The 21277-nt window shown below is 48.2% G+C and overlaps 1 protein-coding gene across 1 annotated transcript in view; it reads right to left on the reverse strand.

Annotated features, from left to right (window-relative positions):
- Positions 1-20972, reverse strand: part of TEPSIN (TEPSIN adaptor related protein complex 4 accessory protein) — a 206207-nt gene extending 185235 nt beyond the window's left edge. Inside the window, exon 1 of the mRNA XM_069199756.1 lies at positions 20840-20972. Within this exon, the coding sequence (XP_069055857.1) occupies positions 20840-20914 (75 nt within the window). The 5' untranslated portion in view covers positions 20915-20972. The remainder of the gene's footprint in view (positions 1-20839) is intronic.
- Between the last annotated feature and the right edge of the window lie 305 nt (positions 20973-21277).

A 21277-nucleotide genomic window follows, 5' to 3' on the forward strand; every position in this document is an offset into this window, starting at 1 on the left:
GGCGGCCCACGCTCCCTTGCACGAAGACCCCCAGGGCAGTGGCCTGTAGCGAGCGCTTTGACTCTATGGTCCGGATCGAGCCCTGAGGCCGAGATTGACACGATCAGGTCAGTGATACCCCTACTGATTGAACAAAGCGCGCCCTGAGCCTCTTGTGAACCAGAGCGCGGGGGCGTTGCTTCCAGTACCGCTGGGTTCGGGCCCGGGAACCATAGGGGCCTTGGACAGCGCTGAGGACCGAGGCTCTGGGTGGAAGGACCCCTGGGCTGGCGGACTGGTCTCTGATTCGCCCCCTGGGGGAGCGATCACCTGCACACCTAATGTCCCCTAAGAACCGCCACAAGGCTAGAGACATGGACGGCGCGGCGGCCCCCGGACACAGAGGGGGGGACGCGCAGAACCCACCGCAGATCAAAATGCAGGACACCCTGGACAAAATACTAGGCGCAATAGAAGACACTAAATTGACACTGCAACACAACATCAATCAGGTCGCGGTTGAGCTGGGCCTCCTGAGGGCTGACCACCACAAGTTATCAGACAGAGTCAAAGGGACAGAAACCACACTGGCTGACATCGCGCCAAAACAAAAAGACCTGCAGGCCTAAATGACGCACCTCAGAGACAGAATGACACGCCTAGAGCAAAGAGCAGAGGATGCGGAGGGGAGAAGCCGTCAGAATATTGTGCGGGTGGTGGGTCTCCCGGAGGGGGCCGAGGGATTGAATATTGTGGAATTCCTCGAAAAATGGCTGAGCACAGTAGTGGCGCCGGATCGGCTGACCCCCTTCTACACCCTGGAAATGGCACATCGGTGCCCTCGAGACCCCTGGCGCCAGGCAGGCCCCCTCGGGTGGTGATCGCAAGATTGCTACACTACAGAGACCGGGACATCTTACTGCAAAGGGCATGAGAAGAGGGCCCATTTAAGGTAGCAAATGGCGAAGTCACACTCTTTCCAGATTTCACAGTAGAAGTACAAAACAAGCGTGCCTCATACATCGCAGTCAAAAGGGCCCTAAGGAATGAAGGCATTCAATATTCCCTGCTATACCCGGCTAGACTGAAAGTAATGGCAGACGGTAAAACATAATTTCCTCAATCCCCTGAGGAGGCATGGGAGTTGCTGGAAGCCTGTGGAGTACAAACGGAGCGGCTCGGGGGGGTGTGGAGGGGGGGGTTGGGGTCTGGTTGGAGGCGGACCGCGCCGAACCCCCAGGGGGCGACGTGCCCGAAGCCGCCCCCGTATGGCGCCATCCCGGAACCAAAAGGAGAGTGGCAGAAGGGCGGCATTGGAGGCAGCGGCCCGTATGAGTGGAGAGTGGTCCCCCTTGGAGTGCTCTGGAGGAGAATCGGATGAGACCGTGATGTCGTCTACGGGGGCTCGGGCAGCTCCGTACAGGCACCAATAGTAACCCCACAGACTGCAGACGAACTTTGATGCCCAAAGACTTCTTGGACAACCTCGGGGTGGCTGAATCTGATGTACGAAAGGCCTTTCCGTGCAGGGCCACCCCCCTACTAGAATCTCGCCCGTACAGGCAGACTGGCGAGAACAGCAACTAAAAGTTGACACAAGTTGCACTGTTGCACAGGTTTTCTTTTTTTGGGCAGCCTACTGTTTGAGAGGTGCCCTGGGGAGGGGTAGTTGGGATAGGCAGTTACAAGTTAGGATGGCAAGGGGTGGAGAATGGTCGGAAAACAGCAGTATTCCATTACTGAGCAGGGGAGAGCTGAAAGTAAAGGGGGTAAAGTGCAGCCGATATAAACCTGTAAAACATCAACATGACAGAATACAACTTCTTAACGTGGAACGTTAGGGGGATGGGGTCACCAAAGAAACGACACAAAATACTGGCTTACTTAAAAAGGAGGAATATACAGGTGCCAATGTTGCAGGAGACCCACCTGGCGACAGGTGAACCCGAGAGGCTGAGACGTAGATGGAGGGGGCGGGTGTACGCAACAGAGTACTCAGCATTCGCGAGGGGAGTAATGATCTGGGTCCGAGCGGGGGTCCCCGTAGAGATTGAGGCCTCCAACATAGACCGGGAGGGGAGGTTTGTGATTCTGGAGGGAAGATTGCACGGTATACCGATAGTCCTATGTTGCATGTATGCCCCTAACCAGGACCAGATCCCCTTCCTGATGAGATTATCGAGCCACCTCACCCGTCAGAGGAGAGGGGAGCTCCTGGTCGGAGGAGACTTCAATAGTATATTAGATGTAGACTTGGATAGGTCAACTCCTCCACCACAGGATGCAATGACAAGTAAGATAGCCAGGAAGCTTAGTGAATGGTTTAATTCATGGGGGCTAATGGATATCTGGCGGGAACACCACTTGCACGACAGGGACTACTCATTCTACTCGGGCCTCCACCGGCTCCATACCAGAATTGACAGGGTGGTGTGCACAGCAGACCTTACACAGGGGATGGTTCACTCAGAATATCTGGGCCGTACATTATCCGACCACAATCCCCTACTGGTAACATGGAGGGCGACAGAGGTTAGGCCCCCCATACCGGCCTGGAGACTAACCCCTTCGGCGCTTGAGGACCCAGCATATAGAGACACCCTGAAACAGCATCTGACTGATCACATTCAAACTAACAGCGGGTCCACCACCACTAGATCAATGGAATGGGAAGCCCTTAAGGTGGTGACAAGGGGTTTTTGTCTGGGACAATCAGCCGGAGTTTGTCGCACACTTGAAAGAGAACTAACCAGACTAGAGAAGATAATACATGAGAGGGAACTGGGACAGGGGCCGGACACAGCAGGAAACGAGGAATACAATCAGGCAAGAAGGGATTACTCACAGGTCGAAGAGCAAATCAGATGCCACAATACACAAAAATATTTCGCCCCCTCACAGTCAGAAGAGGGTAGGTCCGGGAAAATGCTGGCATGGTTGGTAAGACCGGGTGGGGAGGCCAAGCCCATAACAAATGTGCTGGATAAGGAAGGGATATGCAGAAGTGGACCATGTACTGTGAATAACGCCTTCAAAGAATATTATACCTATCTCTATGGGAAGCCGGCTGAAATCAGCACGGAAGTCTTTGATAATTATTAATGGCAGATACCCACACCAAGCTTGACGGCTGAAGATAGGGATAGCTTGGGGGGCCCAGTAACATTGGCGGAGGTCAGTGAAGCTATAGCGCAACTAGCCCCTGGGAAGATCCCCGGGACAGACGGCCTCCCCATGGACTTCTACAAAAAAAATTGAGAAACAGCTGGCTCCCCAGCTGGTAGAGATGTACTCAGAAGCGCTACGAATTGGGATAATGCCTGGCACCATGAGAGAGGCGCTGGTGATCCCGCTCCCTAAGACCAAAACAAAGCAGCCCTCGGTAACTGACTTCCGCCCCTTGTCAATGCTAGTGATTTCAAAATACTAAGCAAGATCATGGCTAACCACGGGACCACGGTCAATGCAGAACCGGCCACTCACAGGGTGTTGCATCTCCTATTGGTATCGGGTGAGGAGACCCATTTGATTACTAAACTATATTGCGCTCAAATTGAGAATGCACTAGACTCCCTGTTGCCACTGAGAGAAAGATGGGGGAGGACAGTCGGTAAGGAACCGACCGATGCGGAGTGGAACAGGGCCCTGGCCTATCCCCGGATTGTCGCTCGCAGCGCGCGACTGCGTTATATACAATACAACTACTTACACAGAACGTACCTCACCCCACATCGATTAACAGTAATTTATGGGGGAGATCCTAGGAAGTGTCCTAGATGTAAAAACGTAGATGCAAACTTTGACCACATGGTATGGATCGGTCCTGAGATCCAGCAGGGGTGGGGCGAGGCGATGTCTGACCTATCAAGACTCCTCAATGTGAACCTGAGCCCGACTCCAGACGTGTGCTTACTGGGCTATGGAGATGACCTACTGCGGGGAAGGGTTGAGATCCGCTTCCTGAACCTGGCCCTGGTTCTGTACAGGAGACAAATCGCGAAGAGCTGGAAATCACAGTTTCCCGCCCCCAAACCCCCCTCCCGGTCAGGTGGAGACAAGACGTTACAACGTGGGCCAGGACTGAACTCCAGGTTCTGAAGAGTGAGGAGGGGAAGGGTCTGCGTCGCTACCCTATTGCACAGGAATGGGAAATAGCGGTGACAAGCTGGAGCAACATAGTGAGAGCAGCGGACGCAGATACAGACGCAGCGGCAGGAGGGGAAACTGGGTAAATAATGGGATGAAAGGGACGTTACCACATTCACCAAAATGCGGATAGTCTGGGCAATGGAGAGACCGAAATTGAACAAGAGGCAGATCATTAATGTATAGAGCCCAGGAAATTGATTAACAGACAGATTGGAGACGGGGGAACCCCACCCACCTGAAATCAGACAAAGTTTAGGAGCACTGACACCATATAAACTTTTAAAAGGAAAAAAAGAAGAAAAAAAAAGACAAAGATATAGCATACCCCTGCGTAAACAATTACCACCCCTCATAACACCATCAGGTTTTAAGTTTGAGTTAATAATAGTTTAATGCGAGTTAAATGTGTTGCATAACTCCTAGATTTCGATGGCGACACAGTGCCCAGCCAATAGGACATCCTGTAGAGAAGATGTTCCACCAGTGTTATGCTTCTACAAAAGCCTAAAATGTAAAGGTTATCGAACAATGAGGTAGAACAACTAAACAATGTAGACAATGGTGATGTTAACACTGCTATGCATAAATGTAATGCAAACGAAATGGTGCTGTAGCCGAGAAACTGTTTATTAAACAACAAAATGTTAATAAATTTTTTTTTTTTTTTTTAAAAGATGACCAATACTAACCTCATAGTGGACGTTTTGGCATCAACTTCAGCTACAAATACAATTCCTAGTGATATTTTGAAACCCCAGCTTTCTATTAAAAGGCACATTGAAGAAATGTGAGCATTATGCCCTGGATTTGAGGAATGTAATTCAACCCAGTATTGACCAACTAGTGTTGATGGGTCTGAACATGCTGATGGTATTAGGGCATTGGCCATCTTTGAGCAGATTATTGTTACAATTTCCCCCTTTCTGACAACTTCTAAGAATGCTGATAATGGGATGGGTAATAATTGCATTGGGAAATTGGTCTGACCCTGAATGTTGGATCAAGAAAATTGAAATTTGTCATTCCTTTGCAAGGCGCCACAATACTACTGACTCGTCTGAGAGTTATATTAATTTGAGACGAGGTTCTAAAGAGCTGATCCAGGGAAAGAAGCTGAATAAGTGCCTTAGGATTTGGGAAAATGTAAAACAAGCATTCATGGCCAAGAACTCTAGGAACATCTGGTTACTTATAACATGGGGGTATAGCCAGTGTATGGATATGCAGGCCATGTGTATAGAGGTGCAGGAGTGTGTTTCACATTTTTCTAGGCTCTATAACACCGACATGACTTCAAATAGTGTCAGACAGATCTTAACCCAGCTCACCAAAACAATTATAGGAATGAGTAGTAGGGATTTTTCAGATGCTGAGGTAAAAGACACTACTTTGGGACAAAAGTCAAATAAAGCCCCAGCTCTTGACCTTGTACCAATCCAAGCTTTCCTTATGGGTCCGAACTCTTGTTAGTCTTAAATCATGAGATCTGCTAGCACCCCTTGATCATGGCAACTGGTGACAATTGTCCCAATATTTAAGAAAGGCGTTAGAACGGATCCATTGAATTATCACCCAATATCACTATTAGATAGTGTAGGCAAGATCTACGGGAGGGATGCATGCCAACCACCTTCAATAGTGGGTTGTCTCTAGGGGAATACTATCTGATAACCAAGCTAGGTTAAGAAATGGCATTGAAATGATTTATCAGGCTATGCACCAGTGGTCTCCAAACTTTTTAATGCCGCGTTCCTCCCTCACCCCCCTCCCCCCCAACCCCCAAGTTGAAAAATAAAAATCATTGGGGCCCCCCTCAGAATGTTTCACAATTGTTTTATAAAAATGGCAATGTTTAAATATGTCTAGACCTATTTAAACATTGCAGCTAAGTACTGTTACCATTTTAAAAATGCAATAACAAGCTTCTGCTTAAAAAAAAAGGTATTTTATCTGTATAATGCTTCTTTTGGCCAGTGTCTGGAGCCCCTCCCCCCCCCCGGGATCACTTGAGGCCCCCCAGTATGAAGACCTCTGCTATACACTTACATTGTGCTTGTATAAAGTATGTCGGACAAAAGCAAATCCCTCTATCTAATTGTTAGACTTGGCATCCTTGGCGTGGTCCTCCCTAACTTTGTGCCTCTGTTTCCCAGGTTGTTGATGTGTGCTGGACTCTGTTTGTGCTGTTTTGTTACTCTGGGCACTTTACCACTGCTATCCAGTGCTAAAGTACATGTGCTCCTATGTAAAATGTACGTGTAATTGGATTTCCATGATTGGCATATCCGATTTACTGGTATGTCCCTAGTACAGTGCACTAGAGGTGCCCAGGGCCTGTAAATCAAATGCTACTAGTAGGCCATCAGCACTGGTTGTGCTACCCACATTAGTAGCCCTGCAAACATGGTTCAGACCTGCCACTGCAGTGTCTGTGTGTGCAGTTGTAACTTGCCAATTTGACTTGGCAAGTGTACCCACTTGCCAGGCCTAAGCCTTCCCTTTTGTTACATGTAAGACACCCCTAAGGTTGGCCCTAAGTAGCCCCATGGGCAGGGTGCAGTGTATGTTGAAGGTACAACATATACTAATGTGTTTTATATGTCCTGACAGTGAAATACTGCCAAATTCGGGTTTCACCGTGCAAGGCCTATCTCTCTCATAGGTTAACATGGGGGCTGCCATTAAACATCCTTAAAGTGCAGATTCCCTTTGAGAGCAGTTAAAAATGTGGAGTTTAGGGTCTCTGAACTCACAATTTAAAAATACATATTTTATTGAAGTTGGTTTTTAATTTTTCTGTTTGAAAATGCCACTTTTAGAAAGTAGGCATTTTCTTGCTTAAACCATTCTGTGACTCTGCCTGTTTGCGGATCGTCTGTCTGGGTCAGTTTGACAGATGGGCTGTTTTGCACTTCTCTAGACAGTGACACAAAGGGGGCGGGGGTGTAGCCTGCATACCCTGATGAGCCATCTGAGCTAGAGGGGAGGGGGGAGTTGTCATTCACACCTGAAAGTACTGTGCCTGCCCTCACACAATGTAGTCTCCGACCCCCTGGTGTGTGCCTGGGGCCTGGCATGGACAAGGAAGGATCTGTCAAACACTTGAGACTTTGCTTTGAAGTTTCCCAACTTCAAAGGCAGAAAGGGTTATAAGAGGAAGACCCAAAACCCCAGACTTCTAGAATCTTTCTGGAACCAAGAGGAACCTCTGCAAGGAGAAGAGCTAAAGAGCTGGAGGAGGAGTACTGTCCGTTTGCTGTGTTGCTTTGCTAGACTGGCCTGCAGTTGCTGCTTCTGCCTGAAAAGAGCATACGGGGTGAACTTTGCTGTGTGTTTCCTGCTTGAGAAAGTTCTCCAAGGGCTTGGAACAGAGCTTGCCTCCTGTTGGAAGTCTTAGGGACACCAAAGACTTCAGTTTCCTCGACCTGCAGCACTGGGAACTGTGTGTTCTGTGCTGTACAAGAAGAAAAACCACCGCGAAGCTGCCAACGATGCCGCTGGCCTGCACCATGACCTGCTGACGCCACACGGAGCCGCATTGCCCGGCTTTGCACCACGACCCTGGTCTCACCAACGCCGTCATTGGACGATTTCACTGAGTTGCTGCTCGCACCGAGACTTGTGGGCCCCGCCCTCTGACGACGACGCTCCTTCTGACACCGGCTTCCCTGCCTGCCAACGAGAACGCTTCCGCAATGACGACGTTGCCTGCACCGTGACCTTTTGACACCGCACGTTGCACCGCCCGCTTCACACCGCAGCCCTGATCTCACAGAAGCCGCTGGATGCCGTCACCGAGCTGCTGTGGCCACTGCACGTCGCATCGTCCCACTTCGAACCGCAGCCCCGACGCCATCAACACCGGCGCACCTGACTTCATCAGCCCAGAATTCAATCCGCAAGGCATGCGACTTCAAGGGCCTGATGAATCCTATACCGACTCTGGAACCGACACTGCAATGCCGCTCTCCGGAGCTCACCGCAAGGATCACGATGTCCTACAAATCCAAGGTACTGTTTGCAGGTCTTCCCGTCAACGTAGTTGGTCTGCGACGCCGCGGCCAGCCTGAACTGTTGGTTTGGTTGCTCACGACGCCATGATAGCCCCAGGTGGAGCTATTTACTTCAAGGAACTGTATTTTTGAGTAAATCTTTCAGAATTCATATTTTTATTACTGTATGTTGGATTTTTATCGTATTTGGTCTTGTTTTAAATAGATAAATATTGGCTATTTTTTTTAAACTGGTGTGCTGCCCTTCTGTAGTGTTTTCACTGTGTTACTGTGTGTTATGTGCAAATGCTTTACACATTGCTTCTGAGATAAGCCTGATTGCTCGTGCCAAGCTACCAAGGGGGTGAGCATAGGTTATCTGAGAGGGTATCTCCCTTATCTTGACTAGAGTGAGGGTCTCTACTTGGACCGGGTTCAAACCGACTGCCATCTAGAGACCCCATTTCTAACATATTTGGAATCAAATTACGAAGGTAGTTGACTTCCCTAGACCATATAGAATGCCTTGGTGGGATAATATTTGAACCAACTTAAAAATGATCAAACTTGAGGCCAACCGTAGATAAGGATGTAATGGAAAGGCTAGGGTGGGAACTGCCAACATAGAAAAGGAGATTGGAGAATCTCTAGCCACCTCCCAGCAGCAGCACCCCTACCACACTAGTGAACAACCAAGAGTGGAGTAATCATGGATGGTACAATCTCTATTCTCAAGACTGTGGGACTATTAATGTGACTGAGGGATGGTATAGTTGACTTGTGAGATATGGTGGCTGCAACTGACGAATTATGTCAATATGCTCAGGATACACCCTTGCGGCAAGGCGTGGCTACAGGAGCTAATATAAATAGGGTTTTCTGTACACATGCAGCTGTTCATAACGGGCACAGATTGAGTGCTAATTTTAACTGTGCAGCACACCTCCTAGGACTCAGTTGGATTCCTGCTGCTAGCTGATCAGGAAAGGTCTACCGAAACTACTTTTTCCTCCGACACTCGTCTCAATAAAGTCTACATCCTGGGCAGGGGGCATGCTCCAAAGCATAGCGCGCCCCCAGGGCAGGTGCTACTTAGGATTAGACTGGTTCGACACAGAGGACTGGAGAAATTCTTTGGATGCTTCACCTTTGCCCATTAGAGGATTGTTCCTGCGATGCCCCTGTGCTGTCTTGACCCCTGCTGCCCTCGGCCTTGTCTTCAACTCTCTCTGGCCTGGGGCAACGGCAGCTGGCAGGAAAACACCAGCTGGGTGATTTAAGGTCTGCCTTCATGACCGGCCCTTGCTCCCTTGCTGTCGTTGTTGGGGCCCTGGGACCAGGAGAGGCATCACAGACAGGGTACGGAGTGGTGCGGGTCGTGGTCGTATTCTGGGGTGGGGAAGGGTTTGTTCTCTGCTGATTTTTGTTGAGAGCTGTGACTTCCTCAGGGGCGGCAGGGACAAGAAGCATTTGCAATAATTTTGTCATATCTGCAGTTTTTACATTGTGCAATTTTTTCTGTATACTTTTAGGCTAGTAGATGGCAGTATTGGTTCATTAGTAACCCCAGAGCTTGCTATTGTACTTTACAGGGAGTGCAGAATTATTAGGCAAATGAGTATTTTGACCACATCATCCTCTTTATGCATGTTGTCTTACTCCAAGCTGTATAGGCTCGAAAGCCTACTACCAATTAAGCATATTAGGTGATGTGCATCTCTGTAATGAGAAGGGGTGTGGTCTAATGACATCAACACCCTATATCAGGTGTGCATAATTATTAGACAACTTCCTTTCCTTTGGCAAAATGGGTCAAAAGAAGGACTTGACAGGCTCAGAAAAGTCAAAAATAGTGAGATATCTTGCAGAGGGATGCAGCACTCTTAAAATTGCAAAGCTTCTGAAGCGTGATCATCGAACAATCAAGCGTTTCATTCAAAATAGTCAACAGGGTCGCAAGAAGCGTGTGGAAAAACCAAGGCGCAAAATAACTGCCCATGAACTGAGAAAAGTCAAGCGTGCAGCTGCCACGATGCCACTTGCCACCAGTTTGGCCATATTTCAGAGCTGCAACATCACTGGAGTGCCCAAAAGCACAAGGTGTGCAATACTCAGAGACATGGCCAAGGTAAGAAAGGCTGAAAGACGACCACCACTGAACAAGACACACAAGCTGAAACGTCAAGACTGGGCCAAGAAATATCTCAAGACTGATTTTTCTAAGGTTTTATGGACTGATGAAATGAGAGTGAGTCTTGATGGGCCAGATGGATGGGCCCGTGGCTGGATTGGTAAAGGGCAGAGAGCTCCAGTCCGACTCAGATGCCAGCAAGGTGGAGGTGGAGTACTGGTTTGGGCTGGTATCATCAAAGATGAGCTTGTGGGGCCTTTTCGGGTTGAGGATGGAGTCAAGCTCAACTCCCAGTCCTACTGCCAGTTCCTGGAAGACACCTTCTTCAAGCAGTGGTACAGGAAGAAGTCTGCATCCTTCAAGAAAAACATGATTTTCATGCAGGACAATGCTCCATCACACGCGTCCAAGTACTCCACAGCGTGGCTGGCAAGAAAGGGTATAAAAGAAGGAAATCTAATGACATGGCCTCCTTGTTCACCTGATCTGAACCCCATTGAGAACCTGTGGTCCATCATCAAATGTGAGATTTACAAGGAGGGAAAACAGTACACCTCTCTGAACAGTGTCTGGGAGGCTGTGGTTGCTGCTGAACGCAATGTTGATGGTGAACAGATCAAAACACTGACAGAATCCATGGATGGCAGGCTTTTGAGTGTCCTTGCAAAGAAAGGTGGCTATATTGGTCACTGATTTGTTTTTGTTTTGTTTTTGAATGTCAGAAATTTATATTTGTGAATGTTGAGATGTTATATTGGTTTCACTGGTAATGATAAATAATTGAAATGGGTATATATTTTTTTTTGTTAAGTTGCCTAATAATTATGCACAGTGATAGTCACCTGCACACACAGATATCCCCCTAACATAGCTAAAACTAAAAACAAACTAAAAACTACTTCCAAAAATATTCAGTTTTGATATTAATGAGTTTTTTGGGTTCATTGAGAACATGGTTGTTGTTCAATAATAAAATTAATCCTCAAAAATACAACTTGCCTAATAATTCTGCACTCCCTGTATTTTGGAACCTTTTTTGACATTGCCTGCCTGAAAGTATTTATAGTTGTAATTTTAATTACTGTATTATTGTTGTGTGTGTTTGCAGACCTTTTTTGACTATTTTGAAGTATTTATAGCTATTACTCACATTTTACGGTGTTATTATTCTGATTGTGTGTTGGGGCAGCTGTGTGGCAATTTTTTATTAGTCATGCCACCAAAACAGGTAAAAGGTAAACTCGATGTGGAGGCAGTTATGGGGTGCCTAGATGCTATGGATCGGGTGCTAGCTCTCATGAACCAGCTGTAATGTCACTGGCACAGAAGGAGGCTGAAGGCAATCAGCTGGGTGGCGAGACTCCAGTAGTAGGGGTGGACTCTGCAGCAGATCAGGGCATGCGGGGGTCCAACCAAAAACAGCATTTCCCCCAGTTCCTAGGAGGGCTAAGAGGGTTACACCCAAACTGGAGGGGGGAGGAGGGGAGTCAGCCCAAAAGAGGTCACTCGCTGAGGGGGCATGGGACCCCAACATGGGACAGGCAGACACCCAATCAGAGGTTGCCATCATTGAAGCGGTTTCAGGCTCAACCTTGGAGGGAGCCAATTCTGTCAGCGAGCGGGAACCTGGTTAGCGGTTTAGTGCTGCCCTGGCTGGCGAAGTTAGGCACTACCCCACAGATGGATTTGGCAACTGAGGGGTCAGCAATGGCCACATTAAAGGGCTTAGCAATGGGTATTAGTGCAAATCTGCAAGGGGCTACAACAGGAACACACGAGCCCCCTATGGCCACGGCCACCACATCACACAAGTCCCCCCCGCCCACCAAGCTACGACATCCTCCAGCGCCCCGGCGGTGGGGGGCGCCGCTGCAAGTACATCGCCAGCAGAGAAAAAAGGTGAGGGTGCTACCCACCTGGGTGGGACACATGATCATGTGCTATCTCCTAGTAATCAGCTGGGGCCTCACATATCTAGTGAGATAAGGGCAAAAATTCAAAAGGGTGCTTTGTGGATATTTTTGAGCTAACAATAGTGAAGCCGGCTGATGAGGAGAGTAAGGACAGTAAAGACTGTTCCCACAAATGGAAGAAACCTAAGGTAGATGGGACCATTATAAATTGGATAAAAGGGTTTACCATGTATCAGTCAATTTTGCTACAGAAATTCCCTGTACTAGGTCCTCAAACTGCATATTATTTATATAAAATAGTGGATTTGCATGAGGAGTTTGGAGGAACCAGTTGGAAAGATTATGACAAAGCGTTCAGGATGAAAAAAGCATCAAATCCTGCTGTGTGCTGGGATCAGACTGATGTTAATGCATGATTGCACTGTATGATGCTGAAGAAACCGGAAGCCAGGGTCCAGTCTCTTTTTTGAGGCCCCACAGCCAGCAGGGATCGCAAAGGGGCGTGTTGGGCTTTCAACAAGAAAGCATGTTCTAGGCCACAGGGTTCCTGCAAATTCAAGCACAATTGCTCCTTTTGCGGAACGGCAGGGCATCCTGAGTTCAAATGTTTCAAGAAGTCCAAAGAAAAGGGTGGGCAGAAATGAGGATAATGATTTCTTGGGCCCATGGGACCCTTCACCTGTGTCTCTCTTGGCTATGGACCCTTGGCTTAATTTTTACTCCCGGCACGAAGTTTCCAAAATGTTGTATGAAGGTTTCCGGGATGGTTTCAGGATCCCAGCTGCAGGGGTGCAAGGCCCAAAATTTTGTAAAAACCAGCAGTCTTTAGACACGGCACAGGAGGTAGCTAAACGCAAGATATTGAAGGAACTGGTTTGAATTGGATTGCTGGGCCACTTGAAAGCCCCCCACTTGATAATTTTGTTTGCTCCCCCTTGGGATTGGTTCCCAAAAAGGACCCCAGTGAATTTCGGTTGATATACAATCTTCCAGCTCCACGCGGAGCCTCTGTGAATGACGCAATTGATCCAGTGTTTTGCTCAGTCAAGTATGCATCTCTTGATGGCGCCCTGACTTCACTGAGGGAACAGGGTCAAAGGTCTCTCATGGCAAAAGCAGATATAGAATCAGCCTTCAGACTTTTGCCTGTTCAGCCCGATGATCATCATCTGCTGGTTTTCCAATTCAGAGGGAAGTTTTATCATGACAAACGCATACCCATGGGTTGTTCAGTCTCCTACGCATGTTTCGAGCAATTTAGCACATTTTGGAATGGGTCTTTACACAAGTTTCAGGGTAATCTAATGTCATTCATTCCCAGGGGCCGATTTGGAGGCCTCTCTGCAGGCGTCGCTGTGGGGTGTCGACTCAGGGTGTCCACGTCATTGGAGTCACCTGGGAGTCCTTTCTGCGGTGCTGGTTGTCCTGAACTCGAGCCGGGGGCGTCGGGTGCAGAGTGTGAAGACTCACGCTTCTGGTGGGAAGTGAGAGTCTCTCTAAAGTTGCTTCTTTGTTGCAATTTTGTTGCTGTTTCTTGACAAAGCCGCTGCCCTCGGGAGGTTCTTGGTCCTTTAGGTGCAAGTCAGTCCTCTGAGTCCTCAGAGGTCGCTGGTCCCACGGGATGTATCGCTGCGCAGGTTCTTTGAGTCTGGAGACAGGCCGGTAGGGCTGAGGCCAAGTCAGCTGTCGTCACTGCCGTCTCTGCAGGGCTTTCAGGTCAGCAGTCCTTCTTTCTTCAGGTTGCAGGAATCTGATTTCCTGGGCTCAGGGTCACACCTAAATACTGAATTTAGGGGTGGGTTTAGGTCTGGGGGGCAGTAGCCAGTGGCTACTGCCCTGGAGGGTGGCTACACCCTCTTTGTGCCTCCTGCCTGTGGGAAGGGGGGCACATCCCTAATCCTATTGGGGGGAATCCTCCAAAACAAGATGGAAGATTTCCTAAGGCAGGGGTCACCTCAGCTCAGGACACCTTAGGGACTGTCCTGACTGGTGGGTGACTCCTCCTTGTTTTTCTCATTATCTCCTCTGGACTTGCCGCCAAAAGTGGGGGCTGTGTCCGGAGGGGCGGGCATCTCCACTAGCTGGGATGCCCTGGGGCGCTGTACCAACAGGCATGAGCCTTTGAGGCTCACCGCCAGGTGTTACAGTTCCTGCAGGGGGAGGTGAGAAGCATCTCCACCCAGTGCAGGCCTTGTTCCTGGTCACAGAGTGACAAAGGCACTCCCCCCATGCGGCCAGAAACTCGTCTGGTTGTGGCAGGCTGGCAGGAACTGGTCAGCCTAACACTAGGGGTCGGACTGGCATGCAGGGGGCATCTCTAAGATGCCCTCTGTGTGCATTTTGCAATAAATCCCACATTGGCATCAGTGTGCATTTATTGTGCTGAGAAGTTTGATACCAAACTTCCCAGATTTCAGTGTAGCCATTATGGAACTGTGGAGTTTGTATTTGACAGACTCCCAGACCACATACTCTTTGTGGCTACCCTGCACTTACAATGTCTAAGGTTTGGCTTAGACACTGTAGGGGCATAGTGCTCATGCAACTATGCCCTCACCTGTGGTACAGTGCACCCTGCCTTAGGGCTGTAAGGCCCGCTAGAGGGGTGCCTTACCTATGCCACAGGCAGTGGGTTGAGGGCATGGCTCCCTGAGGGGAGTGCCATGAAGACTTAGTCATTTTTTCCCCACCAGCACACACAAGCTGTGAGGCAGTGCATGTGCTGAGTTAGGGGTCCACAGAATGGCATAATACATGCAGCAGACCTTCCCTGGCCACAGGGCACTTGGTACCGGGATACCAGTTACAAGGGACTTATCTGTGTGCCAGGGCTGTGCCGATAGTGGGAACAAAGATACAGTTATGGGAAAGACCACTGGTGCTGGGGCCTGGTTAGCAGGATCTCAGCATACTTTCAATCATAACTGGCATCAACAAAAGGCAAAAAATTAGGGGGTAACCATGCCAAGGGAGGCATTTCCCTACACTCATGTTTTCTGGAAAGGGGGGATATGGTAATTACTATACCACGGTCCAAGACAGATCAGTCAGTACAGTTAGTACTGGGGAGGGCTGGTGACTTCAGTGGTTGCCCAGTGCGTGCAGTTCAAAGGTACTCGCAGATTCATCTCCAGGTTTCTTCCACCTCCTTATTGGTTCATGCAGCTGGTTTCCCCCTCACTAGGTATTGGTTTTTCCAAGTATTGCAAAAAGCCTTGCTGGGGGTTGGCATGTATGGCAAATTTAGTTCCCATTCATTTAGGATAGGAGCAGCAACATCAGCAGTGGGGACAGGGCTCAATACTGAGACGGTCAAAGGAATTGGGAGGTGGAAGTCAGATTGCTATAAGCGCTATGTACGCCTTCATATGATCTAGGAATAATTTTCTCGCACACGCCAATGTTCACATGGGTAACCGATTTTCCTATTTGTTCCCAGGACCTCTCAATTTTCCATTGGGCACATGGCTACAGCCAGTGTTTGGGTTATTGGACATTCCTTTGTGCGTCAGGCGTGGCCGCTCTTCAACCTGTACCGCAGTCAGGCGTAGGATGCACCACTCCGGTTTCTTTGGATGGCAAGAGGGGGTCTGCGCCTTGATGGTCTTCGCCAGCTTGTCGAGGAGGTTCTGCAGCGGTGGCTACCGCCACCGGCACTCATCATCCTTCATGTGGGAGGCAATAATTTACCAACAATCAGAGAGAACAGTTTTTAGGCCTTGATAGTGGAGATCTCCTGGTTAGCAAAACGGTGTGCAGGGGCTATCATAGCGTGGTCCCATATCATTCCTAGGCAGATTTGGAGGTCAGGGCACTCAACGAAGGTCCGTAATGAATCAGCCAGGCAGCTGAACAGCCGCATGAAACGGCTTCTGAACACATCAACGCTAAGGACTGTTGCGCACGGGTGCCTTCGAGGAGAGACAATGTTTCACAAAGGTGGACTACACCTGTCTGATGGTGAACATATCGTGTTTGTTGAGACCCTGGTAGCATTTTAAATACAGTGTATCTCTCAGCACCAAGAACCTTAGTCTTTCGGGGAAGGCCGGGTTGGTCGGGAAACCAACCAGGCCTGTGGGAGGGAAGGAGTCATGTTTGGGCACAAAGCAGGTGCGCAACCTTGGCATCAAGAATATTACTGCAGGCAAACTCAAGACGGTATCAGAAGCCTTTTGGCTCAAACCAGGGTGGCGTTGCTGTGGGTGTAAGAAAGGGGCTCAGGACGACCGCTACCGTGAATGTCCACAGCTTCCACCACAGTACTCCATTACATGGCCCTGGGAATTTGAATTTGGGGGGATGGAGACTGCGCCAGGGGACCAAGGTATGGCCCAGTTGCCCAGGACCATCCCCATCGGATGCCAGGGGGCAATTCCTTGCTTAGGGTTGGCTCTGGCATGGTTGGATTGGGGGACAGTTTTCATGCTGGCACACGCCCCCTCTATCTTGAGGGGGCAGGTGAGTCTTGCCTTGTGAAGTGAATTTGTTTGGGGGGAGAACACGGCCCCTAGTCTACAGTTGAGGCCACAGGTGCCTGCTGGGTGGACAACATGACTCCTTTTAAGGGACTGAAACTATGACTTGAGATGCATGTTGTAAATAAATATTGGAAATTAAGGATGAAAGAAAAATACAGAAAAATGTGATGATGTTTTTTATGTCGTGTTTATGTAGTTGTGAATAAATAGGGCCTGAGAACTGTTATATTCTCTATCGCAGGAAGGTTTCAGTCTGCTTTGTCTACTGTAATGTTGGGGGGTGGGGCGACAAAAAATTAAGTACGTGCCTTCAGGTGAGAGGATCACAGATTGGGAACCAGTGTGAACTATTTGGCTATTTGGTTGAAGGTCTCGGTACAGTCCCCCACATGTGGGCAGGAGGCACGCTCCAAAGCACAGTGCGTCCCCAGGGCAGGTGCAGGCCGGACCGGACTGGTTTAAGGGGGCAGCCCAATGGTGGGCGCTGCACAAATTTAAAAAATCGTGCTCACCCCGCAGGGTGAGCCGATTGGTTGATGGGGATGTGGTGGGGGCTCCTGGGGTGATCAGCAGGAGCAGCCAAACCAGATTTAAAAAGGACGGCAAGTCCCTGCCGGATCATATTGTTTACTTGACCCTAGCTGCCCCTGATGATCGATCATCGAGTGCACACCTTCAGAAGACCGGAGGAATTCTTTCCCCCCCACCCATCCCCAAGGAATAGCAGGAGTAGGAAGATCTTAGGAGGGAAGGGGTCATGTTTGGGCACAAAGGAGGTGGACAACCTTGGCATCAAGAATACTACTGCAGGTGAACTCAAGACGGTATCAGAAGCCTTTCGGCTCAAACCAGGGTGGCGGTGCTGTGGGTGTAAGAAAGGGGCTCTGGACGACCGCTACTGCGAATGCCCATAGCTCCCCCCACGGTACTCCATTACATGGCCGTGGGAATTTGAATTTGGGAGGCTGGAGACTGCGCCAGGGGACGAAGGTATGGCCCGGTTGCCCAGGACCATCCCCATTGGGTGCCAGGGGTTGGCTCTGGCATGGTTGGATTGGGGTACAGTTTTCATGCTGGCCCGCGGCCCCTCTATCTTGAGGGGGTAGGTGAGTCTTGCCTTGTGAAGTGTAATTTGTTTGGGGGGTAACACGGCCCCCAGTCTACAGTCAATGCCACAGGTGCCTGGTGGGTGGACAACCAGGACTCCTTTTAAAGAATCGAAACTATGACTTGAAATGCATTTGTAAATAAATATTGGAAATTAAGGATGAAAGAAAAATACAGAAAAATGTGATGATGTTTTTTATGTCTTGTTTATGTGGTTGTGAAAAAATACAGCCCGAGAATTGTTATATTCTCTATCACAGGAAGGTTTCAGTCTGCTTTGTCTAAGGTAATGTTGGGGGGCGGGCGACAACAATTCAGTACTCTCCTTCAGGTGAGAGGATCACAGATTGGGAACCAGTGTGAACTATTTGACTATTTAGTTGAAGGTCTCGGTATGGTCCCCCACCTGTGCACAGTTCTTAACCGAGCAGAAACAGCGCGAGCAGCAGTTCTCCAGACACTCCGAGACTACCTCCATGCTCCAAGGGGGGAGTCCACATAACATTACCCAACAAAGCTTTCGAAACTTACTGCCCCCAGTGTTAGAAGACCTCTCACTTACAGCCAATGATCAGGTTCCAGGCAGACGTAGGCGGTATTATCCACGCTAGACCCTGAACATGCTTTGTTCCCTTCACACAGTGTGGATCACAACGTGGAGGTCACTCACTATTCCACTTCACGCACCTTTCCCAGCTTCCAACAATACAATGCACATAGACAGTCCTCGCCTCACTTGAGGCTGATGCCACATGCTCACTTCTGAGCTGACCTTTTTATTAGCAGGCATTTTCAGTTCAAATCATGTGCAAAGCACGTATCATGCGTTGCCTACCTCTTCCTTGGCAGCAGTGTAAGCAAAGTAATTATTATGCATGAAAGCAGATACAGACTACCCTGGGCTCAAGTTGCAATTATAAACTAAGTGTCATTCATAAACGTGGTTTGCAAACCACTTAGTCCACCATTCATAGGAGCTGGTCTTCTATAAATGAAGCCTAGAAACATCATGCTGTAATCTTGCAATCCTACCCTTGACATCTCCTGCCTATGTACATTTGTTATTTGCTTCTCTTCATTGCTGTGTAAACCGTAAAAAGAACCATTCGTTGTCCACCATGGTCTTGTCTCTCCAAGTTGTTGACCACCTCTCTTCCTCCAGAGGCCTTTCTGCATGTTCACACAACGCCTTCAATGACTTTTTGTTCAAATATTTAAAGTCAACTCTAAATAACTGAGCATCGGTTATGTTTGAGTTGGCCCAGTGACAACTGGTGAGTTAGCAATGGGTGCGTTTGATAAATTGATACTTTTCTTTATTAGTGATGAACAGGACTCGCCAGTACACTGCAGTTCAAATGGGATGCCACAAGACCACTAGCACAGAACAAATAATCTTGTGGAGAATATACAATCAGGGGCGGACATTAATTGATCTTGTAAGGAAAACAAAACGAAGCTACATAACTCCAGCTTACAACACCACCTCTAACTCAGCTCTCCACAGAAAAGTGTCAAACACTATCACATTACCTCTCTTTGTTCACTATTCTGTGTAGCTCACAAACTGTACATGCATGCACTCACAAGTCATGACATTACACTGCACTCCTTTAAGCACGCTTGAAAGGTGATTTAGAGTGAAGCGTTTGTCCATGGACTGACACCATCCAAAGGACGTTAGAGGTGGGCGAGTTGTTGTGTGGGTTTTCAGTTGATGTGTATTATGTCCAACCAACACATAATCTGAATGAAAAGGCTTGGCAGATGTGTGTTACATTCCGTTGTAGATGACATCAGAGTTGTTGGAAGCAGTGTAAAAGTGATTCTTCTTCATTCTATTTCATTTGGGTGTTGGGCTTATGAGCTGGCATGGACTGGTGTTAGGTGCCTGGGTTCTGCATTGTAATGATGTGCACACATTGCGACAGGTGTTTAGACGAGTAAATTGGCCACATGAAAGTGTCTGTGGACTGGGGCCCGACAGCGTCCTTACAACAGGTAGAGTTTGTTAGCTAATGGATACCTAAGGGGTACCTGTCATTCTAGGGAATGTAGCATACACATAGGCTCCAAGTCATCGGGCGTCTAGCTGTTTTTTTTAATAAGTAATGAGCCGCAGTGTGTCTTTCCTGTTGGTAATTAATGGTAGTCCTGTGCTTTATTGTCTTTTTGTGAGACGTTTGGAATGATTGTCTGGGATAATTGTTGAGTTGGTGAGGTTGTTGTTTGTGTTTGGGATGAATGGTGAGGTTACTGGGAGCAAGTGATGCTCGTAGAGATACATTTTGCTGTGAATCTGTATACGTAGCTTATTTGGTTTGTAGGGAAAAGCATTATGCAGTGTCCCGGCTTGTAATACTTCCGCAGATGGTGTACAAGACTGAGTAGAATGCCGAGTGGTGTAGAAAACAATGAAGCTGAAGCTATCATACATAACATTTGGGAACAAAGGGAGAATTTGGAAAAACACTGGGGGGAAATATTATTTCGATTTAATAGCCCACTTTTCCTCTTAAAAGATCGGGTGACCCCTACAAGGAATTGCTGGAAATTATGAATGTTTTAAGCATTGGCTTAGGTTAGCTGGTGTGATGCTGAGTGAGCTAAAAAGAATCCGATTGTGCCTAGAATTTGTTAAACAAAATCTGGGCGTGATGCAGAGTAAGGTAGAGTGAATGTGACGTTTAGAACGTTGGCTTGCAGCAGCTGGGTCTGAGGTAGGTGGGCAGAATATGATGCTTGGAGTACTGGAACGTGACCCTGGCAGTTATTTACTAATGGACGGAGGATAAATTCATGGTAAACACCTGTGCAGTAGATGCTTCACTTTTGATCTTGTTATGAGCTACACTGCTGCCTGTCATCGGGTTTCTTGCGAGGACGGACACTTCCCTACCTATCTTCTAACAGTTCCACTTGCGGGTGACTCCTCTCTCCCCATATCCCGAGAGCAAAACAAGAGGAGGATTACTCAGTACTTCCTAGAAATTGGCTCCGATGTGTTCAGCACATTAATGTGGCTAAGACCGACGACTACAATAAGGCCGACAAATAGTAGTACTAAATACTAAAATATAAGCTTACCTTCTGCAAAAAGCTCAGCCTGTCCAACACCGCCATCACTAAATGCCGGGAAATCTTCCAATCAGAGAACGACATAGACAGGATCCAACCATTCAGAACACCTCACTAGCACCAGGAAATAATATTTTCCAGTTTCAAGAAATAAACATGACTGTGGCCAATCGCAGACAACGTTCTGACGTGGGGAAATGTAGCGTTCCAATCAAACCTTGGAAACTAGACAAGCATCTCGGTCAAGACACAGTCATCCAATCAAATAAAAGAACACATTTACGGCTAATGACAGGAACCCATCAGTAAACTACCAGGAAAGAAAGATGACAACCCAAATCTACAAGTGAAAATGTTTCGAAATATAGAATATCAAATAACCCAGTATTACCACACAGTTAGAAACCTGGAAGGCGGAATCTATAAAACCGGCGTAACCAATCTCAA

Source organism: Pleurodeles waltl, chromosome 7 (assembly GCF_031143425.1).
Source record: "Pleurodeles waltl isolate 20211129_DDA chromosome 7, aPleWal1.hap1.20221129, whole genome shotgun sequence".
Classification (NCBI taxonomy): Eukaryota; Metazoa; Chordata; class Amphibia; order Caudata; family Salamandridae; genus Pleurodeles; species Pleurodeles waltl.